Source organism: Telmatherina bonti (assembly GCF_933228915.1).
Source record: "Telmatherina bonti genome assembly, chromosome: 11".
In the NCBI taxonomy this organism is placed as follows: domain Eukaryota; kingdom Metazoa; phylum Chordata; class Actinopteri; order Atheriniformes; family Telmatherinidae; genus Telmatherina; species Telmatherina bonti.
In genome coordinates this window covers 1,605,620-1,629,003 of record NC_136629.1, presented here as the reverse complement: position 1 = coordinate 1,629,003, position 23,384 = coordinate 1,605,620, and the positions used below count along the sequence as shown (strand labels likewise).

At 44.9% G+C, this 23,384-nt stretch overlaps 1 protein-coding gene across 1 annotated transcript in view; it reads left to right on the top strand.

Moving 5' to 3' along the window:
• The window catches only part of rnf166 (ring finger protein 166), a 312,897-nt gene that overhangs the window by 265,430 nt on the left and 24,083 nt on the right, over positions 1 to 23,384 (top strand). Inside the window, exons 4-5 of the mRNA XM_079249164.1 lie at positions 10,226 to 10,340; positions 12,164 to 12,271. Coding sequence (XP_079105290.1) covers positions 10,226 to 10,340; positions 12,164 to 12,271 — 223 coding nt within the window. The remainder of the gene's footprint in view (positions 1 to 10,225; positions 10,341 to 12,163; positions 12,272 to 23,384) is intronic.

Genomic DNA, 23,384 nt, shown 5'->3' with positions numbered 1-23,384 from the left:
AAGGAATTTTAGTGTTTTTCACATTTTTTCCGCATTGCTACTGCTATTAGATATCACTGGTGTGTTCTTAATGTTTATACAGTTATTATAAGTGTTATCACAAGTTTTAGGATATTAGAACAGGCCCTGTGATGGACGGGTGAGCTGTCCAGGGTGTTCCCTGCCTGTCGCCCAAAGACTGCTGGGATAGGCTCCAGCTTCCCCACCACCCCTCATCGGAATAAGTGGTTAGGATGATGAATGAATGAAGATAGAACAGGAGATGAAGTGTAGAATTTTTCACATTTTGCATCATAACTGCTAGAATTCACAGTTGTTTGTGTTTCAAGGAGGTCATGTTTTTACTGGCATTTATCTGTTTGTGTTCAAGATAACTCAAACAGTTGTTGGAAATGTAAAACAAAAGAACTGATTTAAATTTGATGTGATCCAAATGACCATTTGAATTCAGGAACTTTTTAAAGGTGGAGGCTTGCGTTCTCAGAATGCTTTTCTAGTTTATTTTATTTTTACAAACTTCTATGTCCCTGGATTATGGATTAGCTTCACACTTTGTGGCTTTTAGCTTGGCTGAAACCATTTCATTGAGTGGATTGTCTTCATGTTTTCTTAAATTTAACATCTCAGAAAACATGTTAATCTAAACAAAACCTACAAAAGAAATTTTTAATTTTAAAGCAAGATACAACTGAAAATCCTGCAGTGATGGCACATTAGCTTTTTAAGATAGTCCAAAGAAAGAAAAGGACTGACAAAGAAAGCAGGAGAAAAACTGTGCCTGCTTGGTAGTGGAGAAAGACTGTTTCCATCTTCACTTCTCTGGAAAAACAAAAGTGCTGAAAGTTTGTCTGATGTTATTTGTCCACTGGCAGAAGCGTGATAAACTGGTCGTGTCCAGCTGGTTGACATGTTTTCCAACATGCTAACTGTCCACTGACAGAAGCGTGATAAACTGGTCGTGTCCGGCTGGTTGACATGTTTTCCAACACGCTAACTGTCCACTGATAGAAGTGTGATAAACTGGTTGTGTCCGGCTGGTTGGCATGTTTTCCAACATGCTAACTGTCCACTGACAGAAGCGTGATAAACTGGTCGTGTCCGGCTGGTTGGCATGTTTTCCAACATGCTAACTGTCCACTGACAGAAGCGTGATAAACTGGTCGTGTCCGGCTGGTTGGCATGTTTTCCAACATGCTAACTGTCCACAGACAGAAGCGTGATAAACTGGTCGTGTCCGGCTGGTTGGCATGTTTTCCAACACGCTAACTGTCCACCTGACAGAAGCGTGATAAACTGGTCGTGTCCGGCTGGTTGGCATGTTTTCCAACACGCTAACTGTCCACTGACAGAAGCGTGATAAACTGGTCGTGTCCGGCTGGTTGGCACGTTTTCCAACACGCTAACTGTCCACTGACAGAAGCGTGATAAACTGGTCGTGTCCGGCTGGTTGGCACGTTTTCCAACACGCTAACTGTCCACTGACAGAAGCGTGATAAACTGGTCGTGTCCGGCTGGTTGGCATGTTTTCCAACACGCTAACTGTCCACTGACAGAAGCGTGATAAACTGGCCGTGTCCGGCTGGTTGGCATGTTTTCCAACACGCTAACTGTCCACCTGACAGAAGCGTGATAAACTGGTCGTGTCCAGCTGGTTGGCACGTTTTCCAACACGCTAACTGTCCACTGACAGAAGCGTGATAAACTGGTCGTGTCCGGCTGGTTGGCATGTTTTCCAACACGCTAACTGTCCACTGACAGAAGCGTGATAAACTCGTCGCGTCCGGCTGGTTGGCATGTTTTCCAACACGCTAACTGTCCACTGACAGAAGCGTGATAAACTCGTCGCGTCCGGCTGGTTGGCATGTTTTCCAACACGCTAACTGTCCACTGACAATAGCGTGATAAACTGGTCGTGTCCAGCTGGTTGACATGTTTTCCAACACGCTAACTGTCCACCTGACAGAAGCGTGATAAACTGGTCGTGTCCAGCTGGTTGGCACGTTTTCCAACACGCTAACTGTCCACTGACAGAAGCGTGATAAACTGGTCGTGTCCGGCTGGTTGGCATGTTTTCCAACACGCTAACTGTCCACTGACAGAAGCGTGATAAACTGGTCGTGTCCGGCTGGTTGGCACGTTTTCCAACACGCTAACTGTCCACCTGACAGAAGCGTGATAAACTGGTCGTGTCCGGCTGGTCTCCATGTTCTCCAACACGCTAACTGTCCACAGACAGAAGCATTATAAACTGGTCATGTCCAGCTGGTCTCCATGTTTTCCAACATGCTAACTGTCCACCTGACAGAAGCGTGATAAACTGGTCGTGTCCGGCTGGTTGGCACGTTTTCCAACACGCTAACTGTCCACTGACAATAGCGTGATAAACTGGTCGTGTCCAGCTGGTTGACATGTTTTCCAACACGCTAACTGTCCACCTGACAGAAGCGTGATAAACTGGTCGTGTCCAGCTGGTTGGCACGTTTTCCAACACGCTAACTGTCCACTGACAGAAGCGTGATAAACTGGTCGTGTCCGGCTGGTTGGCATGTTTTCCAACACGCTAAATGTCCACTGACAGAAGCGTGATAAACTGGTCGTGTCCGGCTGGTTGGCATGTTTTCCAACACGCTAACTGTCCACCTGACAGAAGCGTGATAAACTGGTCGTGTCCGGCTGGTCTCCATGTTCTCCAACACGCTAACTGTCCGCCTGACAGAAGCGTGATAAACTGGTCGTGTCCAGCTGGTTGGCACGTTTTCCAACACGCTAACTGTCCACTGACAATAGCGTGATAAACTGGTCGTGTCCAGCTGGTTGACATGTTTTCCAACACGCTAACTGTCCACTGACAGAAGCGTGATAAACTGGTCGTGTCCGGCTGGTTGGCATGTTTTCCAACACGCTAAATGTCCACTGACAGAAGCGTGATAAACTGGTCGTGTCCGGCTGGTTGGCACGTTTTCCAACACGCTAACTGTCCACTGACAGAAGCATTATAAACTGGTCATGTCCAGCTGGTCTCCATGTTTTCCAACATGCTAACTGTCCACCTGACAGAAGCGTGATAAACTGGTCGTGTCCGGCTGGTTGGCACGTTTTCCAACACGCTAACTGTCCACAGACAGAAGCGTGATAAACTGGTCGTGTCCGGCTGGTTGGCATGTTTTCCAACACGCTAACTGTCCACTGATAGAAGTGTGATAAACTGGTTGTGTCCGGCTGGTTGGCATGTTTTCCAACATGCTAACTGTCCACTGACAGAAGCGTGATAAACTGGTCATGTCCGGCTGGTTGGCATGTTTTCCAACATGCTAACTGTCCACCTGACAGAAGCGTGATAAACTGGTCGTGTCCGGCTGGTTGACATGTTTTCCAACACGCTAACTGTCCACTGATAGAAGTGTGATAAACTGGTCGTGTCCGGCTGGTTGGCATGTTTTCCAACATGCTAACTGTCCACTGACAGAAGCGTGATAAACTGGTCGTGTCCGGCTGGTTGGCATGTTTTCCAACACGCTAACTGTCCACTGACAGAAGCGTGATAAACTGGTCGTGTCCGGCTGGTTGGCACGTTTTCCAACACGCTAACTGTCCACCTGACAGAAGCGTGATAAACTGGTCGTGTCCGGCTGGTTGGCATGTTTTCCAACATGCTAACTGTCCACTGACAGAAGCGTGATAAACTGGTCGTGTCCGGCTGGTTGGCATGTTTTCCAACACGCTAACTGTCCACTGACAATAGCGTGATAAACTGGTCGTGTCCGGCTGGTCTCCATGTTCTCCAACACGCTAACTGTCCACCTGACAGAAGTGTGATAAACTGGTCGTGTCCAGCTGGTTGGCACGTTTTCCAACACGCTAACTGTCCACCTGACAGAAGCGTGATAAACTGGTCGTGTCCGGCTGGTTGGCACGTTTTCCAACACGCTAACTGTCCACCTGACAGAAGCGTGATAAACTGGTCGTGTCCGGCTGGTTGGCATGTTTTCCAATACGCTAACTGTCCACTGACAGAAGCGTGATAAACTGGTCGTGTCCGGCTGGTTGGCATGTTTTCCAACACGCTAACTGTCCACAGACAGAAGCGTGATAAACTGGTCGTGTCCGGCTGGTCTCCATGTTCTCCAACACGCTAACTGTCCACAGACAGAAGCATTATAAACTGGTCATGTCCAGCTGGTCTCCATGTTTTCCAACATGCTAACTGTCCACCTGACAGAAGCGTGATAAACTGGTCGTGTCCGGCTGGTTGGCACGTTTTCCAACACGCTAACTGTCCACCTGACAGAAGCGTGATAAACTGGTCGTGTCCGGCTGGTCTCCATGTTCTCCAACACGCTAACTGTCCACAGACAGAAGCATTATAAACTGGTCATGTCCATCTGGTCTCCATGTTTTCCAACACGCTAACTGTCCACTGACAATAGCGTGATAAACTGGTCGTGTCCAGCTGGTTGACATGTTTTCCAACACGCTAACTGTCCACCTGACAGAAGCGTGATAAACTGGTCGTGTCCAGCTGGTTGGCACGTTTTCCAACACGCTAACTGTCCACTGACAATAGCGTGATAAACTGGTCGTGTCCAGCTGGTTGACATGTTTTCCAACACGCTAACTGTCCACTGACAGAAGCGTGATAAACTGGTCGTGTCCGGCTGGTTGGCATGTTTTCCAACACGCTAAATGTCCACTGACAGAAGCGTGATAAACTGGTCGTGTCCGGCTGGTTGGCACGTTTTCCAACACGCTAACTGTCCACCTGACAGAAGCGTGATAAACTGGTCGTGTCCGGCTGGTCTCCATGTTCTCCAACACGCTAACTGTCCACAGACAGAAGCATTATAAACTGGTCATGTCCAGCTGGTCTCCATGTTTTCCAACATGCTAACTGTCCACCTGACAGAAGCGTGATAAACTGGTCGTGTCCGGCTGGTTGGCACGTTTTCCAACACGCTAACTGTCCACAGACAGAAGCGTGATAAACTGGTCGTGTCCGGCTGGTTGGCATGTTTTCCAACACGCTAACTGTCCACTGATAGAAGTGTGATAAACTGGTTGTGTCCGGCTGGTTGGCATGTTTTCCAACATGCTAACTGTCCACTGACAGAAGCGTGATAAACTGGTCATGTCCGGCTGGTTGGCATGTTTTCCAACATGCTAACTGTCCACCTGACAGAAGCGTGATAAACTGGTCGTGTCCGGCTGGTTGACATGTTTTCCAACACGCTAACTGTCCACTGATAGAAGTGTGATAAACTGGTCGTGTCCGGCTGGTTGGCATGTTTTCCAACATGCTAACTGTCCACTGACAGAAGCGTGATAAACTGGTCGTGTCCGGCTGGTTGGCATGTTTTCCAACACGCTAACTGTCCACTGACAGAAGCGTGATAAACTGGTCGTGTCCGGCTGGTTGGCACGTTTTCCAACACGCTAACTGTCCACCTGACAGAAGCGTGATAAACTGGTCGTGTCCGGCTGGTTGGCATGTTTTCCAACATGCTAACTGTCCACTGACAGAAGCGTGATAAACTGGTCGTGTCCGGCTGGTTGGCATGTTTTCCAACACGCTAACTGTCCACTGACAATAGCGTGATAAACTGGTCGTGTCCGGCTGGTCTCCATGTTCTCCAACACGCTAACTGTCCACCTGACAGAAGTGTGATAAACTGGTCGTGTCCAGCTGGTTGGCACGTTTTCCAACACGCTAACTGTCCACCTGACAGAAGCGTGATAAACTGGTCGTGTCCGGCTGGTTGGCACGTTTTCCAACACGCTAACTGTCCACCTGACAGAAGCGTGATAAACTGGTCGTGTCCGGCTGGTTGGCATGTTTTCCAATACGCTAACTGTCCACTGACAGAAGCGTGATAAACTGGTCGTGTCCGGCTGGTTGGCATGTTTTCCAACACGCTAACTGTCCACAGACAGAAGCGTGATAAACTGGTCGTGTCCGGCTGGTCTCCATGTTCTCCAACACGCTAACTGTCCACAGACAGAAGCATTATAAACTGGTCATGTCCAGCTGGTCTCCATGTTTTCCAACATGCTAACTGTCCACCTGACAGAAGCGTGATAAACTGGTCGTGTCCGGCTGGTTGGCACGTTTTCCAACACGCTAACTGTCCACCTGACAGAAGCGTGATAAACTGGTCATGTCCGGCTGGTCTCCATGTTCTCCAACACGCTAACTGTCCACAGACAGAAGCATTATAAACTGGTCATGTCCATCTGGTCTCCATGTTTTCCAACACGCTAACTGTCCACTGACAATAGCGTGATAAACTGGTCGTGTCCAGCTGGTTGACATGTTTTCCAACACGCTAACTGTCCACCTGACAGAAGCGTGATAAACTGGTCGTGTCCAGCTGGTTGGCACGTTTTCCAACACGCTAACTGTCCACTGACAATAGCGTGATAAACTGGTCGTGTCCAGCTGGTTGACATGTTTTCCAACACGCTAACTGTCCACTGACAGAAGCGTGATAAACTGGTCGTGTCCGGCTGGTTGGCATGTTTTCCAACACGCTAAATGTCCACTGACAGAAGCGTGATAAACTGGTCGTGTCCGGCTGGTTGGCACGTTTTCCAACACGCTAACTGTCCACCTGACAGAAGCGTGATAAACTGGTCGTGTCCGGCTGGTCTCCATGTTCTCCAACACGCTAACTGTCCACAGACAGAAGCATTATAAACTGGTCATGTCCAGCTGGTCTCCATGTTTTCCAACATGCTAACTGTCCACCTGACAGAAGCGTGATAAACTGGTCGTGTCCGGCTGGTTGGCACGTTTTCCAACACGCTAACTGTCCACAGACAGAAGCGTGATAAACTGGTCGTGTCCGGCTGGTTGGCATGTTTTCCAACACGCTAACTGTCCACTGATAGAAGTGTGATAAACTGGTTGTGTCCGGCTGGTTGGCATGTTTTCCAACATGCTAACTGTCCACTGACAGAAGCGTGATAAACTGGTCATGTCCGGCTGGTTGGCATGTTTTCCAACATGCTAACTGTCCACCTGACAGAAGCGTGATAAACTGGTCGTGTCCGGCTGGTTGACATGTTTTCCAACACGCTAACTGTCCACTGATAGAAGTGTGATAAACTGGTCGTGTCCGGCTGGTTGGCATGTTTTCCAACATGCTAACTGTCCACTGACAGAAGCGTGATAAACTGGTCGTGTCCGGCTGGTTGGCATGTTTTCCAACACGCTAACTGTCCACTGACAGAAGCGTGATAAACTGGTCGTGTCCGGCTGGTTGGCACGTTTTCCAACACGCTAACTGTCCACCTGACAGAAGCGTGATAAACTGGTCGTGTCCGGCTGGTTGGCATGTTTTCCAACATGCTAACTGTCCACTGACAGAAGCGTGATAAACTGGTCGTGTCCGGCTGGTTGGCATGTTTTCCAACACGCTAACTGTCCACTGACAATAGCGTGATAAACTGGTCGTGTCCGGCTGGTCTCCATGTTCTCCAACACGCTAACTGTCCACCTGACAGAAGCGTGATAAACTGGTCGTGTCCGGCTGGTTGGCATGTTTTCCAACACGCTAACTGTCCACTGACAATAGCGTGATAAACTGGTCGTGTCCGGCTGGTCTCCATGTTCTCCAACACGCTAACTGTCCACCTGACAGAAGTGTGATAAACTGGTCGTGTCCAGCTGGTTGGCACGTTTTCCAACACGCTAACTGTCCACCTGACAGAAGCGTGATAAACTGGTCGTGTCCGGCTGGTTGGCACGTTTTCCAACACGCTAACTGTCCACCTGACAGAAGCGTGATAAACTGGTCGTGTCCGGCTGGTTGGCATGTTTTCCAATACGCTAACTGTCCACTGACAGAAGCGTGATAAACTGGTCGTGTCCGGCTGGTTGGCATGTTTTCCAACACGCTAACTGTCCACAGACAGAAGCGTGATAAACTGGTCGTGTCCGGCTGGTCTCCATGTTCTCCAACACGCTAACTGTCCACAGACAGAAGCATTATAAACTGGTCATGTCCAGCTGGTCTCCATGTTTTCCAACATGCTAACTGTCCACCTGACAGAAGCGTGATAAACTGGTCGTGTCCGGCTGGTTGGCACGTTTTCCAACACGCTAACTGTCCACCTGACAGAAGCGTGATAAACTGGTCGTGTCCGGCTGGTCTCCATGTTCTCCAACACGCTAACTGTCCACAGACAGAAGCATTATAAACTGGTCATGTCCAGCTGGTCTCCATGTTTTCCAACATGCTAACTGTCCACCTGACAGAAGCGTGATAAACTGGTCGTGTCCGGCTGGTTGGCACGTTTTCCAACACGCTAACTGTCCACCTGACAGAAGCGTGATAAACTGGTCGTGTCCGGCTGGTCTCCATGTTCTCCAACACGCTAACTGTCCACAGACAGAAGCGTGATAAACTGGTCGTGTCCAGCTGGTCTCCATGTTTTCGAACATGCTAACTGTCCACCTGACAGAAGCGTGATAAACTGGTCGTGTCCGGCTGGTTGGCACATTTTCCAACATGCTAACTGTCCACAGACAGAAGCATTATAAACTGGTCATGTCCAGCTGGTCTCCATGTTTTCCAACATGCTAACTGTCCACCTGACAGAAGCGTGATAAACTGGTCGTGTCCGGCTGGTTGGCATGTTTTCCAACATGCTAACTGTCCACAGACAGAAGCGTGATAAACTGGTCGTGTCCGGCTGGTTGGCATGTTTTCCAACATGCTAACTGTCCACCTGACAGAAGCGTGATAAACTGGTCGTGTCCGGCTGGTTGGCATGTTTTCCAACATGCTAACTGTCCACAGACAGAAGCGTGATAAACTGGTCGTGTCCGGCTGGTTGGCATGTTTTCCAACACGCCAACTGTCCACTGACAGAAGCGTGATAAACTGGTCGTGTCCGGCTGGTTGGCATGTTTTCCAACATGCTAACTGTCCACAGACAGAAGCGTGATAAACTGGTCGTGTCCGGCTGGTTGGCATGTTTTCCAACACGCTAACTGTCCACTGACAGAAGCGTGATAAACTGGTCGTGTCCGGCTGGTTGGCATGTTTTCCAACATGCTAACTGTCCACAGACAGAAGCGTGATAAACTGGTCGTGTCCGGCTGGTTGGCATGTTTTCCAACACGCTAACTGTCCACTGACAATAGCGTGATAAACTGGTCGTGTCCGGCTGGTCTCCATGTTCTCCAACACGCTAACTGTCCACCTGACAGAAGTGTGATAAACTGGTCGTGTCCAGCTGGTTGGCACGTTTTCCAACACGCTAACTGTCCACCTGACAGAAGCGTGATAAACTGGTCGTGTCCGGCTGGTTGGCACGTTTTCCAACACGCTAACTGTCCACCTGACAGAAGCGTGATAAACTGGTCATGTCCGGCTGGTTGGCATGTTTTCCAACATGCTAACTGTCCACCTGACAGAAGCGTGATAAACTGGTCGTGTCCGGCTGGTTGGCATGTTTTCCAACATGCTAACTGTCCACAGACAGAAGCGTGATAAACTGGTCGTGTCCGGCTGGTTGGCATGTTTTCCAACATGCTAACTGTCCACCTGACAGAAGCGTGATAAACTGGTCGTGTCCGGCTGGTTGGCATGTTTTCCAACATGCTAACTGTCCACAGACAGAAGCGTGATAAACTGGTCGTGTCCGGCTGGTTGGCATGTTTTCCAACACGCCAACTGTCCACTGACAGAAGCGTGATAAACTGGTCGTGTCCGGCTGGTTGGCATGTTTTCCAACATGCTAACTGTCCACAGACAGAAGCGTGATAAACTGGTCGTGTCCGGCTGGTTGGCATGTTTTCCAACACGCTAACTGTCCACTGACAGAAGCGTGATAAACTGGTCGTGTCCGGCTGGTTGGCATGTTTTCCAACATGCTAACTGTCCACAGACAGAAGCGTGATAAACTGGTTGTGTCCGGCTGGTTGGCATGTTTTCCAACACGCTAACTGTCCACTGATAGAAGTGTGATAAACTGATCGTGTCCAGCTGGTTGGCATGTTTTCCAACACGCTAACTGTCCACTGACAGAAGCATGATGATCGTGTCCAGCATATGCGTGATAAACTGGTCTTGACACAGAGAGCAGCTAAGACATAATGCCTTGTAAACCAACAGACTATTTAGTTTTTAATAAAATGACTTGATCTTAATGTGTTGTAGGGGTAATTACATTCTCTGTGTGTAATTGTGTTTATGTGAACGTTTTGTCCTTCTGTTTGCAGCAATATTCCAAACCGATCAACATTTGTGTGTCCGTTCTGTGGGGCCAGAAACCTGGACCAGCAGGAACTGGTGAAGCACTGCATGGAAAATCACAGGAATGATCCTAATAAAGTGGTGAGAAACAAACTCTCCAGAAACTTTTCATTCTCTCACATTGCTGATCTGTAGATGACACCCGACTGTTTATGTATCTGTAGCTCATTTACAACTGCATTCGTACAATGATAAAACAATAAAGACAATCAACAGAAGAAAAAGTGTCGAGCTCTCCTGTGTTTAAATCAAGGACAAAAAACGAAAGAAATTTCTGAGCAGTTCTGATGTGAAGGAGGAGACTCCTGGACTGGAATTCTCAAGAAGGCGCTTGTAGAAGAACATACAGCTTTGCCTGGTGCAGCAGCTCCAACCAGTATGATGGAGATGTGCCATTCCAGGTTCCAATTAACAATATCTTAAACTCCATCCTAAAACAGGCATGGAGACAGTTAAGAGCAGCAACTCAAAGGTCATGTGATCACATCCTCTGAGTTGACATGCAAGCAGCTGAGTTCTGAGAGAACTTCCGGCAATGAAGAGACCACTGGCTTTAGCCATGATGAGAATTTTGGCCCAGATAGGGATTGGCGGAAAGGGCTCGACCTTTCCACGGATCTAGTGGTTCAAGACATACATTTAGCCCCCGAGCTGATTAAGTCTACCTATTATCAGACTTTCAGCATGAGATTAACTTTAAGAAGACAGAAAACACAATCAGCACCAATTAGACACTCACATTTTTACAAATATTATTTAAATGTTCCTTTAATTTAGATTTGAAAAGTTTAAGCCCAAGTTTAAACCTAATTCTTCAGTGACTGAAAAACAGACTCACCCTGGAATGTCAGCTGGTAGAGGTGTGGGCCCAAATGCAGGGCAGTGAGGCAGAAGGCAGACAAGTTGTGGGAACAGGTTTTTAATCCTTAAAATAAACTAAACTAAACTACACAGAAAACAGGGCAGAGACTAAACAGGTAACTACAGATATAACACATGCAGCAAACACAATGAACCAGCAGACAGAACTGAAACTAAGGGCTATAAATACAGACAGAAGCGGAACAAGACAGTGTAATGACTTAACTCATTCAGTCCAGGTGAATCTAATAAACAGGAAACAAGACAAAAGGGAAATAAACAAGGAAAAATACAAAATACAAAAGAAAAACAGGAAACTTGGAACTAAAAAGGCACAAAAAGTCCAAACCATGACACTGGAATAAATCTGCATGTCATCTGCACAGTAAAGGTAAGAACTCTCATACTTAGTGAATATAGACCCTAAAGTCATCATAGAAAACAGCAGCAAACCGAGACTAGATCCTTGTGGAACTCCGCATCTATAATCCTGTTTGTGCTCCATGCTACAAAAGGTTAGGGAGCATTTCATCTGTTTACTGATGTCGGAACTCAGAGGAACTTAGAACTCGTCATTGCCCTTTTGGTGGATGTGTTGGTGAACAGCAATACCAATGTAAGAGATGCAGTGATACAAACATAAAGGGAGCATCAATAAGTTTGCTGAGGTGTACTCATCTCAATGGACAGAAAAGGACCTATCAGGCAATGTTATTCCAAGCCGACAACTGAAGCTGCCCTGTTAAAATAATGTATTATCACTTTAAACATTTCCAGGAGAGGAAGGTTGTCCTCCTGTCATACAAGTCTGACGAGCAACTGCAGCAACTCAAATGAAGGGTTTTTGCCTCTAAATGAGATCCAATAAAGTACATTTAAAGGATAGAGCACTTTTTTCCAGTCTTGATCAGGACTAACCCTATTTTTTAGTTTAAATAGACAGCATGTGTACAGACCGAAGTGAAGATCAAACCACATCTTAGAAATGATTAGCATTTTGATGTCCTAATGTATGTAAACTAACTGCGTGCTTGTTCCTCCAGGTGTGTCCAGTGTGTTCAGCCATGCCATGGGGAGACCCCACCTATAAGAGCTCCAACTTTCTCCAGCATCTCCTTCATAGGCACAAGTTCTGCTACGATACCTTTGTTGTACGTTCACTTCTGTCATTATATTTTGAAAAGTCACATTAGAAACAACAAATGTTGTTCAATGAGATCAAACACGTTTTCACTTCCGCTTTAGTAAAATCCTCTCAAAGAAAATCCCCATTCCACTAGAATATAAAACCCGATCTCATCAGGTCCCGTTTTATTCCCAGTAGAATGTAAAACCCGATCTCATCAGGTCCCGTTTTATTCCCAGTAGAATATAAAACCCGATCTCATCAGGTCCCGTTTTATTCCCAGTAGAATATAAAACCCGATCTCATCAGGTCCCGTTTTATTCCCAGTAGAATGTAAAACCCGATCTCATCAGGTCCCGTTTTATTCCCAGTAGAATATAAAACCCGATCTCATCAGGTCCCGTTTTATTCCCAGTAGAATTTAAAACCCGATCTCATCAGGTCCCGTTTTATTCCCAGTAGAATGTAAAACCCGATCTCATCAGGTCCCGTTTTATTCCCAGTAGAATATAAAACCAGATCTCATCAGGTCCCGTTTTATTCCCAGTAGAATGTAAAACCCGATCTCATCAGGTCCCGTTTTATTCCCAGTAGAATATAAAACCCGATCTCATCAGGTCCCGTTTTATTCCCAGTAGAATGTAAAACCCCATCTCTTCAGGTCCCGTTTTATTCCCAGTAGAATGTAAAACCCCATCTCATCAGGTCCCGTTTTATTCCCAGTAGAATTTAAAACCCCATCTCATCAGGTCCCGTTTTATTCCCAGTAGAATGTAAAACCCGATTTCATCTGGTCCCGTTTTATTCCCAGTAGAATGTAAAACCCGATCCCATCAGGTCCCGTTTTATTACCACTACAATGTAAAACCCCATCTCATCAGGTCCCGTTTTATTCCCAGTAGAATGTAAAACCCCATCTCATCAGGTCCCGTTTTATTACCAGTAGAATGTAAAACCCCATCTCATCAGGTCCCGTTTTATTCCCAGTAGAATATAAAACCCGATCTCATCAGGTCCCGTTTTATTCCCAGTAGAATGTAAAACCCCATCTCATCAGGTCCCGTTTTATTCCCAGTAGAATGTAAAACCCGATCTCATCATTTCCCATTTTATTCCCAGTAGAATGTAAAACCCCATCTCATCAGGTCCCGTTTTATTCCCAGTAGAATGTAAAACCCCATCTCATCAGGTCCCGTTTTATTCCCAGTAAAATGTAAAACCCGATCTCATCAGGTCCCGTTTTATTCCCAGTAGAATGTAAAACCCGATTTCATCAGGTCCCGTTTTATTCCCAGTAGAATGTAAAACCCCATCTCATCAGGTCCCGTTTTATTCCCCGTAGAATGTAAAACCCGATCCCATCAGGTCCCGTTTTATTCCCAGTAGAATGTAAAACCCCATCTCATCAGGTCCCGTTTTATTCCCAGTAGAATGTAAAACCCCATCTCATCATGTCCCGTTTTATTCCCAGTAGAATTTAAAACCCCATCTCATCAGGTCCCGTTTTATTCCCAGTAGAATGTAAAACCCGATCTCATCATGTCCCGTTTTATTCCCAGTAGAATGTAAAACCCGATCTCATCAGGTCCCGTTTTATTCCCATTAGAATGTAAAACCAGATCTCATCAGGTCCCGTTTTATTCCCAGTAGAATTTAAAACCCCATCTCATCAGGTCCCGTTTTATTCCCAGTAGAATGTAAAACCCGATCTCATCAGGTCCCGTTTTATTCCCAGTAGAATGTAAAACCCGATCTCATCAGGTCCCGTTTTATTCCCATTAGAATGTAAAACCAGATCTCATCAGGTCCCGTTTTATTCCCAGTAGAATATAAAATCCCATCTCATCAGGTCCCGTTTTATTCCCATTAGAATATAAAACCCCATCTCATCAGGTCCCGTTTTATTCCCAGTAGAATGTTACCCGATTTCATCTGGTCCCGTTTTATTCCCAGTAGAATATAAAACCCCATCTGATCAGGTCCCGTTTTATTCCCAGTAGAATGTAACACCCCATCTCATCAGGTCCCGTTTTATTCCCATTAGAATGTAAAACCCGATCTCATCAGGTCCCGTTTTATTCCCAGTAGAATGTAAAACCCGATTTCATCAGGTCCCGTTTTTTTCCCAGTAGAATGTAAAACCCCATCTCATCAGGTCCCGTTTTATTCCCCGTAGAATGTAAAACCCGATCTCATCAGGTCCCGTTTTATTCCCAGTAGAATGTAAAACCCCATCTCATCAGGTCCCGTTTTATTCCCAGTAGAATGTAAAACCCCATCTCATCAGGTCCCGTTTTATTCCCAGTAGAAGGTAAAACCCCATCTCATCAGGTCCCGTTTTATTCCCAGTAGAATGTAAAACCCCATCTCATCAGGTCCCGTTTTATTCCCAGTAGAAGGTAAAACCCCATCTCATCAGGTCCCGTTTTATTCCCAGTAGAATTTAAAACCCCATCTCATCAGGTCCCGTTTTATTCCCAGTAGAATGTAAAACCCCATCTCATCAGGTCCCATTTTATTCCCAGTAGAATGTAAAACCCGATCTCATCAGGTCCCGTTTTATTCCCAGTAGAATGTAAAACCCGATTTCATCTGGTCCCGTTTTATTCCCAGTAGAATGTAAAACCCCATCTCATCAGGTCCCATTTTATTCCCAGTAGGATGTAAAACCCCATCTCATCAGGTCCCGTTTTATTCCCAGTAGAATGTAAAACCCCATCTCATCAGGTCCCGTTTTATTCCCAGTAGAATGTAAAACCCCATCTCATCAGGTCCCGTTTTTTTCCCAGTAGAATGTAAAACCCGATCTCATCAGGTCCCGTTTTATTCCCAGTAGAATGTAAAACCCGATCTCATCAGGTCCCGTTTTATTCCCAGTAGAATGTAAAACCCGATCTCATCAGGTCCCGTTTTATTCCCAGTAAAATGTAAAACCCGATCTCATCAGGTCCCGTTTTATTCCCAGTAGAATGTAAAACCCGATCTCATCATGTCCCGTTTTATTCCCATTAGAATGTAAAACCCCATCTCATCAGGTCCCGTTTTATTCCCAGTAGAATGTAAAACCCCATCTCATCAGGTCCCGTTTTATTCCCAGTAGAATGTAAAACCCGATCTCATCATTTCCCATTTTATTCCCAGTAGAATGTAAAACCCGATCTCATCAGGTCCCGTTTTATTCCCATTAGAATGTAAAACCCGATCTCATCAGGTCCCGTTTTATTCCCAGTAGAATGTAAAACCCGATCTCATCAGGTCCCGTTTTATTCCCAGTAGAATGTAAAACCCGATCTCATCATGTCCCGTTTTATTCCCAGTAGAATGTAAAACCCCATCTCATCAGGTCCCGTTTTATTCCCAGTAGAATGTAAAACCCGATCTCATCAGGTCCCGTTTTATTCCCAGTAGAATGTAAAACCCCATCTCATCAGGTCCCGTTTTATTCCCAGTAGAATGTAAAACCCCATCTCATCAGGTCCCGTTTTATTCCCAGTAGAATATAAAACCCCATCTCATCAGGTCCCGTTTTATTCCCAGTAGAATGTAAAACCCCATCTCATCAGGTCCCGTTTTATTCCCAGTAGAATATAAAACCCCATCTCATCAGGTCCCGTTTTATTCCCAGTAGAATATAAAACCCGATTTCATCAGGTCCCGTTTTATTTCCAGTAGAATGTAAAACCTGATCCCATCAGGTCCCGTTTTATTCCCAGTAGAATGTAAAACCCGATTTCATCAGGTCCCGTTTTATTCCCAGTAGAATGTAAAACCCCATCTCACCAGGTCCCGTTTTATTTCCAGTAGAATGTAAAACCTGATCTCATCAGGTCCCGTTTTATTCCCATTAGAATGTAAAACCCGATCTCATCAGGTCCCGTTTTATTCCCAGTAGAATGTAAAACCCCATCTCATCAGGTCCCGTTTTATTCCCAGTAGAAGGTAAAACCCGATCTCATCAGGTCCCGTTTTATTCCCAGTAGAATGTAAAACCCCATCTCATCAGGTCCCATTTTATTACCACTACAATTTAAAACCCCATCTCATCAGGTCCTGTTTTATTCCCAGTAGAATGTAAAACCCCATCTCATCAGGTCCCGTTTTATTCCCAGTAGAATTTAAAACCCGATCTCATCATGTCCCGTTTTATTCCCAGTAGAATGTAAAACCCCATCTCATCAGGTCCCGTTTTATTACCAGTAGAATGTAAAACCCCATCTCATCAGGTCCCGTTTTATTCCCAGTAGAATGTAAAACCCCATCTCATCAGGTCCCGTTTTATTCCCAGTAGAAAGTAAAACCCCATCTCATCAGGTCCCGTTTTATTCACAGTAGAATGTAAAACCCCATCTCATCAGGTCCCGTTTTATTCCCAGTAGAATGTAAAACCCCATCTCATCAGGTCCCGTTTTATTCCCAGTAGAATGTAAAACCCGATCTCATCAGGTCCCGTTTTATTCCCAGTAGAATGTAAAACCCGATTTCATCTGGTCCCGTTTTATTCCCAGTAGAATGTAAAACCCCATCTCATCAGGTCCCATTTTATTCCCAGTAGGATGTAAAACCCCATCTCATCAGGTCCCGTTTTATTCCCAGTAGAATGTAAAACCCCATCTCATCAGGTCCCGTTTTATTCCCAGTAGAATGTAAAACCCCATCTCATCAGGTCCCGTTTTTTTCCCAGTAGAATGTAAAACCCGATCTCATCAGGTCCCGTTTTATTCCCAGTAGAATGTAAAACCCGATCTCATCAGGTCCCGTTTTATTCCCAGTAGAATGTAAAACCCGATCTCATCAGGTCCCGTTTTATTCCCAGTAAAATGTAAAACCCGATCTCATCAGGTCCCGTTTTATTCCCAGTAGAATGTAAAACCCGATCTCATCATGTCCCGTTTTATTCCCATTAGAATGTAAAACCCCATCTCATCAGGTCCCGTTTTATTCCCAGTAGAATGTAAAACCCGATCTCATCAGGTCCCGTTTTATTCCCAGTAGAATGTAAAACCCGATCTCATCATTTCCCATTTTATTCCCAGTAGAATGTAAAACCCGATCTCATCAGGTCCCGTTTTATTCCCATTAGAATGTAAAACCCGATCTCATCAGGTCCCGTTTTATTCCCAGTAGAATGTAAAACCCCATCTCATCAGGTCCCGTTTTATTCCCAGTAGAATGTAAAACCCGATCTCATCATGTCCCGTTTTATTCCCAGTAGAATGTAAAACCCCATCTCATCAGGTCCCGTTTTATTCCCAGTAGAATGTAAAACCCGATCTCATCAGGTCCCGTTTTATTCCCAGTAGAATGTAAAACCCCATCTCATCAGGTCCCGTTTTATTCCCAGTAGAATGTAAAACCCCATCTCATCAGGTCCCGTTTTATTCCCAGTAGAATATAAAACCCCATCTCATCAGGTGCCGTTTTATTCCCAGTAGAATGTAAAACCCCATCTCATCAGGTCCCGTTTTATTCCCAGTAGAATATAAAACCCCATCTCATCAGGTCCCGTTTTATTCCCAGTAGAATATAAAACCCGATTTCATCAGGTCCCGTTTTATTTCCAGTAGAATGTAAAACCTGATCCCATCAGGTCCCGTTTTATTCCCAGTAGAATGTAAAACCCGATTTCATCAGGTCCCGTTTTATTCCCAGTAGAATGTAAAACCCCATCTCACCAGGTCCCGTTTTATTTCCAGTAGAATGTAAAACCTGATCTCATCAGGTCCCGTTTTATTCCCATTAGAATGTAAAACCCGATCTCATCAGGTCCCGTTTTATTCCCAGTAGAATGTAAAACCCCATCTCATCAGGTCCCGTTTTATTCCCAGTAGAAGGTAAAACCCGATCTCATCAGGTCCCGTTTTATTCCCAGTAGAATGTAAAACCCCATCTCATCAGGTCCCATTTTATTACCACTACAATTTAAAACCCCATCTCATCAGGTCCTGTTTTATTCCCAGTAGAATGTAAAACCCCATCTCATCAGGTCCCGTTTTATTCCCAGTAGAATTTAAAACCCGATCTCATCATGTCCCGTTTTATTCCCAGTAGAATGTAAAACCCCATCTCATCAGGTCCCGTTTTATTACCAGTAGAATGTAAAACCCCATCTCATCAGGTCCCGTTTTATTCCCAGTAGAATGTAAAACCCCATCTCATCAGGTCCCGTTTTATTCCCAGTAGAATGTAAAACCCCATCTCATCAGGTCCCGTTTTATTCACAGTAGAATGTAAAACCCCATCTCATCAGGTCCCGTTTTATTCCCAGTAGAATGTAAAACCCCATCTCATCAGGTCCCGTTTTATTCCCAGTAGAATGTAAAACCCCATCTCATCAGGTCCCGTTTTATTCCCAGTAGAAGGTAAAACCCCATCTCATCAGGTCCCGTTTTATTCCCAGTAGAATTTAAAACCCCATCTCATCAGGTCCCGTTTTATTCCCAGTAGAATGTAAAACCCGATTTCATCTGGTCCCGTTTTATTCCCAGTAGAATGTAAAACCCGATCCCATCAGGTCCCGTTTTATTCCCACTACAATGTAAAACCCCATCTCATCAGGTCCCGTTTTATTCCCAGTAGAATGTAAAACCCCATCTCATCAGGTCCCATTTTATTCCCAGTAGGATGTAAAACCCCATCTCATCAGGTCCCGTTTTATTCCCAGTAGAATGTAAAACCCCATCTCATCAGGTCCCGTTTTATTCCCAGTAGAATGTAAAACCCCATCTCATCAGGTCCCGTTTTTTTCCCAGTAGAATGTAAAACCCGATCTCATCAGGTCCCGTTTTATTCCCATTAGAATGTAAAACCCCATCTCATCAGGTCCCGTTTTATTCCCAGTAGAATGTAAAACCCGATCTCATCAGGTCCCGTTTTATTCCCAGTAGAATGTAAAACCCCATCTCATCAGGTCCCGTTTTATTCCCAGTAGAATGTAAAACCCCATCTCATCAGGTCCCGTTTTATTCCCAGTAGAATGTAAAACCCGATCTCATCATTTCCCATTTTATTCCCAGTAGAATGTAAAACCCGATCTCATCAGGTCCCGTTTTATTCCCATTAGAATGTAAAACCCGATCTCATCAGGTCCCGTTTTATTCCCAGTAGAATGTAAAACCCCATCTCATCAGGTCCCGTTTTTTTCCCAGTAGAATGTAAAACCCGATCTCATCATGTCCCGTTTTATTCCCAGTAGAATGTAAAACCCCATCTCATCAGGTCCCGTTTTATTCCCAGTAGAATGTAAAACCCGATCTCATCAGGTCCCGTTTTATTCCCAGTAGAATGTAAAACCCCATCTCATCAGGTCCCGTTTTATTCCCAGTAGAATATAAAACCCCATCTCATCAGGTCCCATTTTATTCCCAGTAGAATGTAAAACCCCATCTCATCAGGTCCCGTTTTATTCCCAGTAGAATATAAAACCCCATCTCATCAGGTCCCGTTTTATTCCCAGTAGAATATAAAACCCGATTTCATCAGGTCCCGTTTTATTCCCAGTAGAATGTAAAACCCGATCTCATCAGGTCCCGTTTTATTCCCAGTAGAATGTAAAACCCCATCTCATCAGGTCCCGTTTTATTCCCAGTAGAATATAAAACCCCATCTCATCAGGTCCCATTTTATTCCCAGTAGAATGTAAAACCCCATCTCATCAGGTCCCGTTTTATTCCCAGTAGAATATAAAACCCCATCTCATCAGGTCCCGTTTTATTCCCAGTAGAATATAAAACCCGATTTCATCAGGTCCCGTTTTATTTCCAGTAGAATGTAAAACCTGATCCCATCAGGTCCCGTTTTATTCCCAGTAGAATGTAAAACCCGATTTCATCAGGTCCCGTTTTATTCCCAGTAGAATGTAAAACCCCATCTCACCAGGTCCCGTTTTATTTCCAGTAGAATGTAAAACCTGATCTCATCAGGTCCCGTTTTATTCCCATTAGAATGTAAAACCCGATCTCATCAGGTCCCGTTTTATTCCTAGTAGAATGTAAAACCCCATCTCATCAGGTCCCGTTTTATTCCCAGTAGAAGGTAAAACCCCATCTCATCAGGTCCCGTTTTATTCCCAGTAGAATTTAAAACCCCATCTCATCAGGTCCCGTTTTATTCCCAGTAGAATGTAAAACCCGATTTCATCTGGTCCCGTTTTATTCCCAGTAGAATGTAAAACCCGATCCCATCAGGTCCCGTTTTATTACCACTACAATGTAAAACCCCATCTCATCAGGTCCCGTTTTATTCCCAGTAGAATGTAAAACCCCATCTCATCAGGTCCCGTTTTATTCCCAGTAGAATGTAAAACCCCATCTCATCAGGTCCCGTTTTATTCCCAGTAGAATGTAAAACCCCATCTCATCAGGTCCCGTTTTATTCACAGTAGAATGTAAAACCCCATCTCATCAGGTCCCGTTTTATTCCCAGTAGAATGTAAAACCCCATCTCATCAGGTCCCGTTTTATTCCCAGTAGAATGTAAAACCCCATCTCATCAGGTCCCGTTTTATTCCCAGTAGAAGGTAAAACCCCATCTCATCAGGTCCCGTTTTATTCCCAGTAGAATTTAAAACCCCATCTCATCAGGTCCCGTTTTATTCCCAGTAGAATGTAAAACCCGATTTCATCTTATCCCGTTTTATTCCCAGTAGAATGTAAAACCCGATCCCATCAGGTCCCGTTTTATTCCCACTACAATGTAAAACCCCATCTCATCAGGTCCCGTTTTATTCCCAGTAGAATGTAAAACCCCATCTCATCAGGTCCCATTTTATTCCCAGTAGGATGTAAAACCCCATCTCATCAGGTCCCGTTTTATTCCCAGTAGAATGTAAAACCCCATCTCATCAGGTCCCGTTTTATTCCCAGTAGAATGTAAAACCCCATCTCATCAGGTCCCGTTTTTTTCCCAGTAGAATGTAAAACCCCATCTCATCAGGTCCCGTTTTATTCCCATTAGAATGTAAAACCCCATCTCATCAGGTCCCGTTTTATTCCCAGTAGAATGTAAAACCCGATCTCATCAGGTCCCGTTTTATTCCCAGTAGAATGTAAAACCCCATCTCATCAGGTCCCGTTTTATTCCCAGTAGAATGTAAAACCCCATCTCATCAGGTCCCGTTTAATTCCCAGTAGAATGTAAAACCCGATCTCATCATTTCCCATTTTATTCCCAGTAGAATGTAAAACCCGATCTCATCAGGTCCCGTTTTATTCCCATTAGAATGTAAAACCCCATCTCATCAGGTCCCGTTTTATTCCCAGTAGAATGTAAAACCCCATCTCATCAGGTCCCGTTTTTTTCCCAGTAGAATGTAAAACCCGATCTCATCATGTCCCGTTTTATTCCCAGTAGAATGTAAAACCCCATCTCATCAGGTCCCGTTTTATTCCCAGTAGAATGTAAAACCCGATCTCATCAGGTCCCGTTTTATTCCCAGTAGAATGTAAAACCCCATCTCATCAGGTCCCGTTTTATTCCCAGTAGAATGTAAAACCCCATCTCATCAGGTCCCGTTTTATTCCCAGTAGAATATAAAACCCCATCTCATCAGGTCCCATTTTATTCCCAGTAGAATGTAAAACCCCATCTCATCAGGTCCCGTTTTATTCCCAGTAGAATATAAAACCCCATCTCATCAGGTCCCGTTTTATTCCCAGTAGAATATAAAACCCGATTTCATCAGGTCCCGTTTTATTTCCAGTAGAATGTAAAACCTGATCCCATCAGGTCCCGTTTTATTCCCAGTAGAATGTAAAACCCGATTTCATCAGGTCCCGTTTTATTCCCAGTAGAATGTAAAACCCCATCTCACCAGGTCCCGTTTTATTTCCAGTAGAATGTAAAACCTGATCTCATCAGGTCCCGTTTTATTCCCATTAGAATGTAAAACCCCATCTCATCAGGTCCCGTTTTATTCCTAGTAGAATGTAAAACCCCATCTCATCAGGTCCCGTTTTATTCCCAGTAGAATGTAAAACCCCATCTCATCAGGTCCCGTTTTATTCCCAGTAGAATTTAAAACCCCATCTCATCAGGTCCCGTTTTATTCCCAGTAGAATGTAAAACCCGATTTCATCTGGTCCCGTTTTATTCCCAGTAGAATGTAAAACCCGATCCCATCAGGTCCCGTTTTATTACCACTACAATGTAAAACCCCATCTCATCAGGTCCCGTTTTATTCCCAGTAGAATGTAAAACCCCATCTCATCAGGTCCCGTTTTATTCCCAGTAGAATGTAAAACCCCATCTCATCAGGTCCCGTTTTATTCCCAGTAGAATGTAAAACCCCATCTCATCAGGTCCCGTTTTATTCCCAGTAGAATGTAAAACCCCATCTCATCAGGTCCCGTTTTATTCCCAGTAGAATGTAAAACCCCATCTCATCAGGTCCCGTTTTATTCCCAGTAGAATGTAAAACCCCATCTCATCAGGTCCCGTTTTATTCCCAGTAGAATGTAAAACCCCATCTCATCAGGTCCCGTTTTATTCCCAGTAGAAGGTAAAACCCCATCTCATCAGGTCCCGTTTTATTCCCAGTAGAATTTAAAACCCCATCTCATCAGGTCCCGTTTTATTCCCAGTAGAATGTAAAACCCGATTTCATCTGGTCCCGTTTTATTCCCAGTAGAATGTAAAACCCGATCCCATCAGGTCCCGTTTTATTCCCACTACAATGTAAAACCCCATCTCATCAGGTCCCGTTTTATTCCCAGTAGAATGTAAAACCCCATCTCATCAGGTCCCATTTTATTCCCAGTAGGATGTAAAACCCCATCTCATCAGGTCCTGTTTTATTCCCAGTAGAATGTAAAACCCCATCTCATCAGGTCCCGTTTTATTCCCAGTAGAATGTAAAACCCGATCTCATCAGGTCCCGTTTTATTCCCAGTAGAATGTAAAACCCCATCTCATCAGGTCCCGTTTTATTCCCAGTAAAATGTAAAACCCGATCTCATCATGTCCCGTTTTATTCCCAGTAGAATGTAAAACCCCATCTCATCAGGTCCCGTTTTATTCCCAGTAGAATGTAAAACCCGATCTCATCATGTCCCGTTTTATTCCCAGTAGAATGTAAAACCCCATCTCATCAGGTCCCGTTTTATTCCCAGTAGAATGTAAAACCCCATCTCATCAGGTCCCGT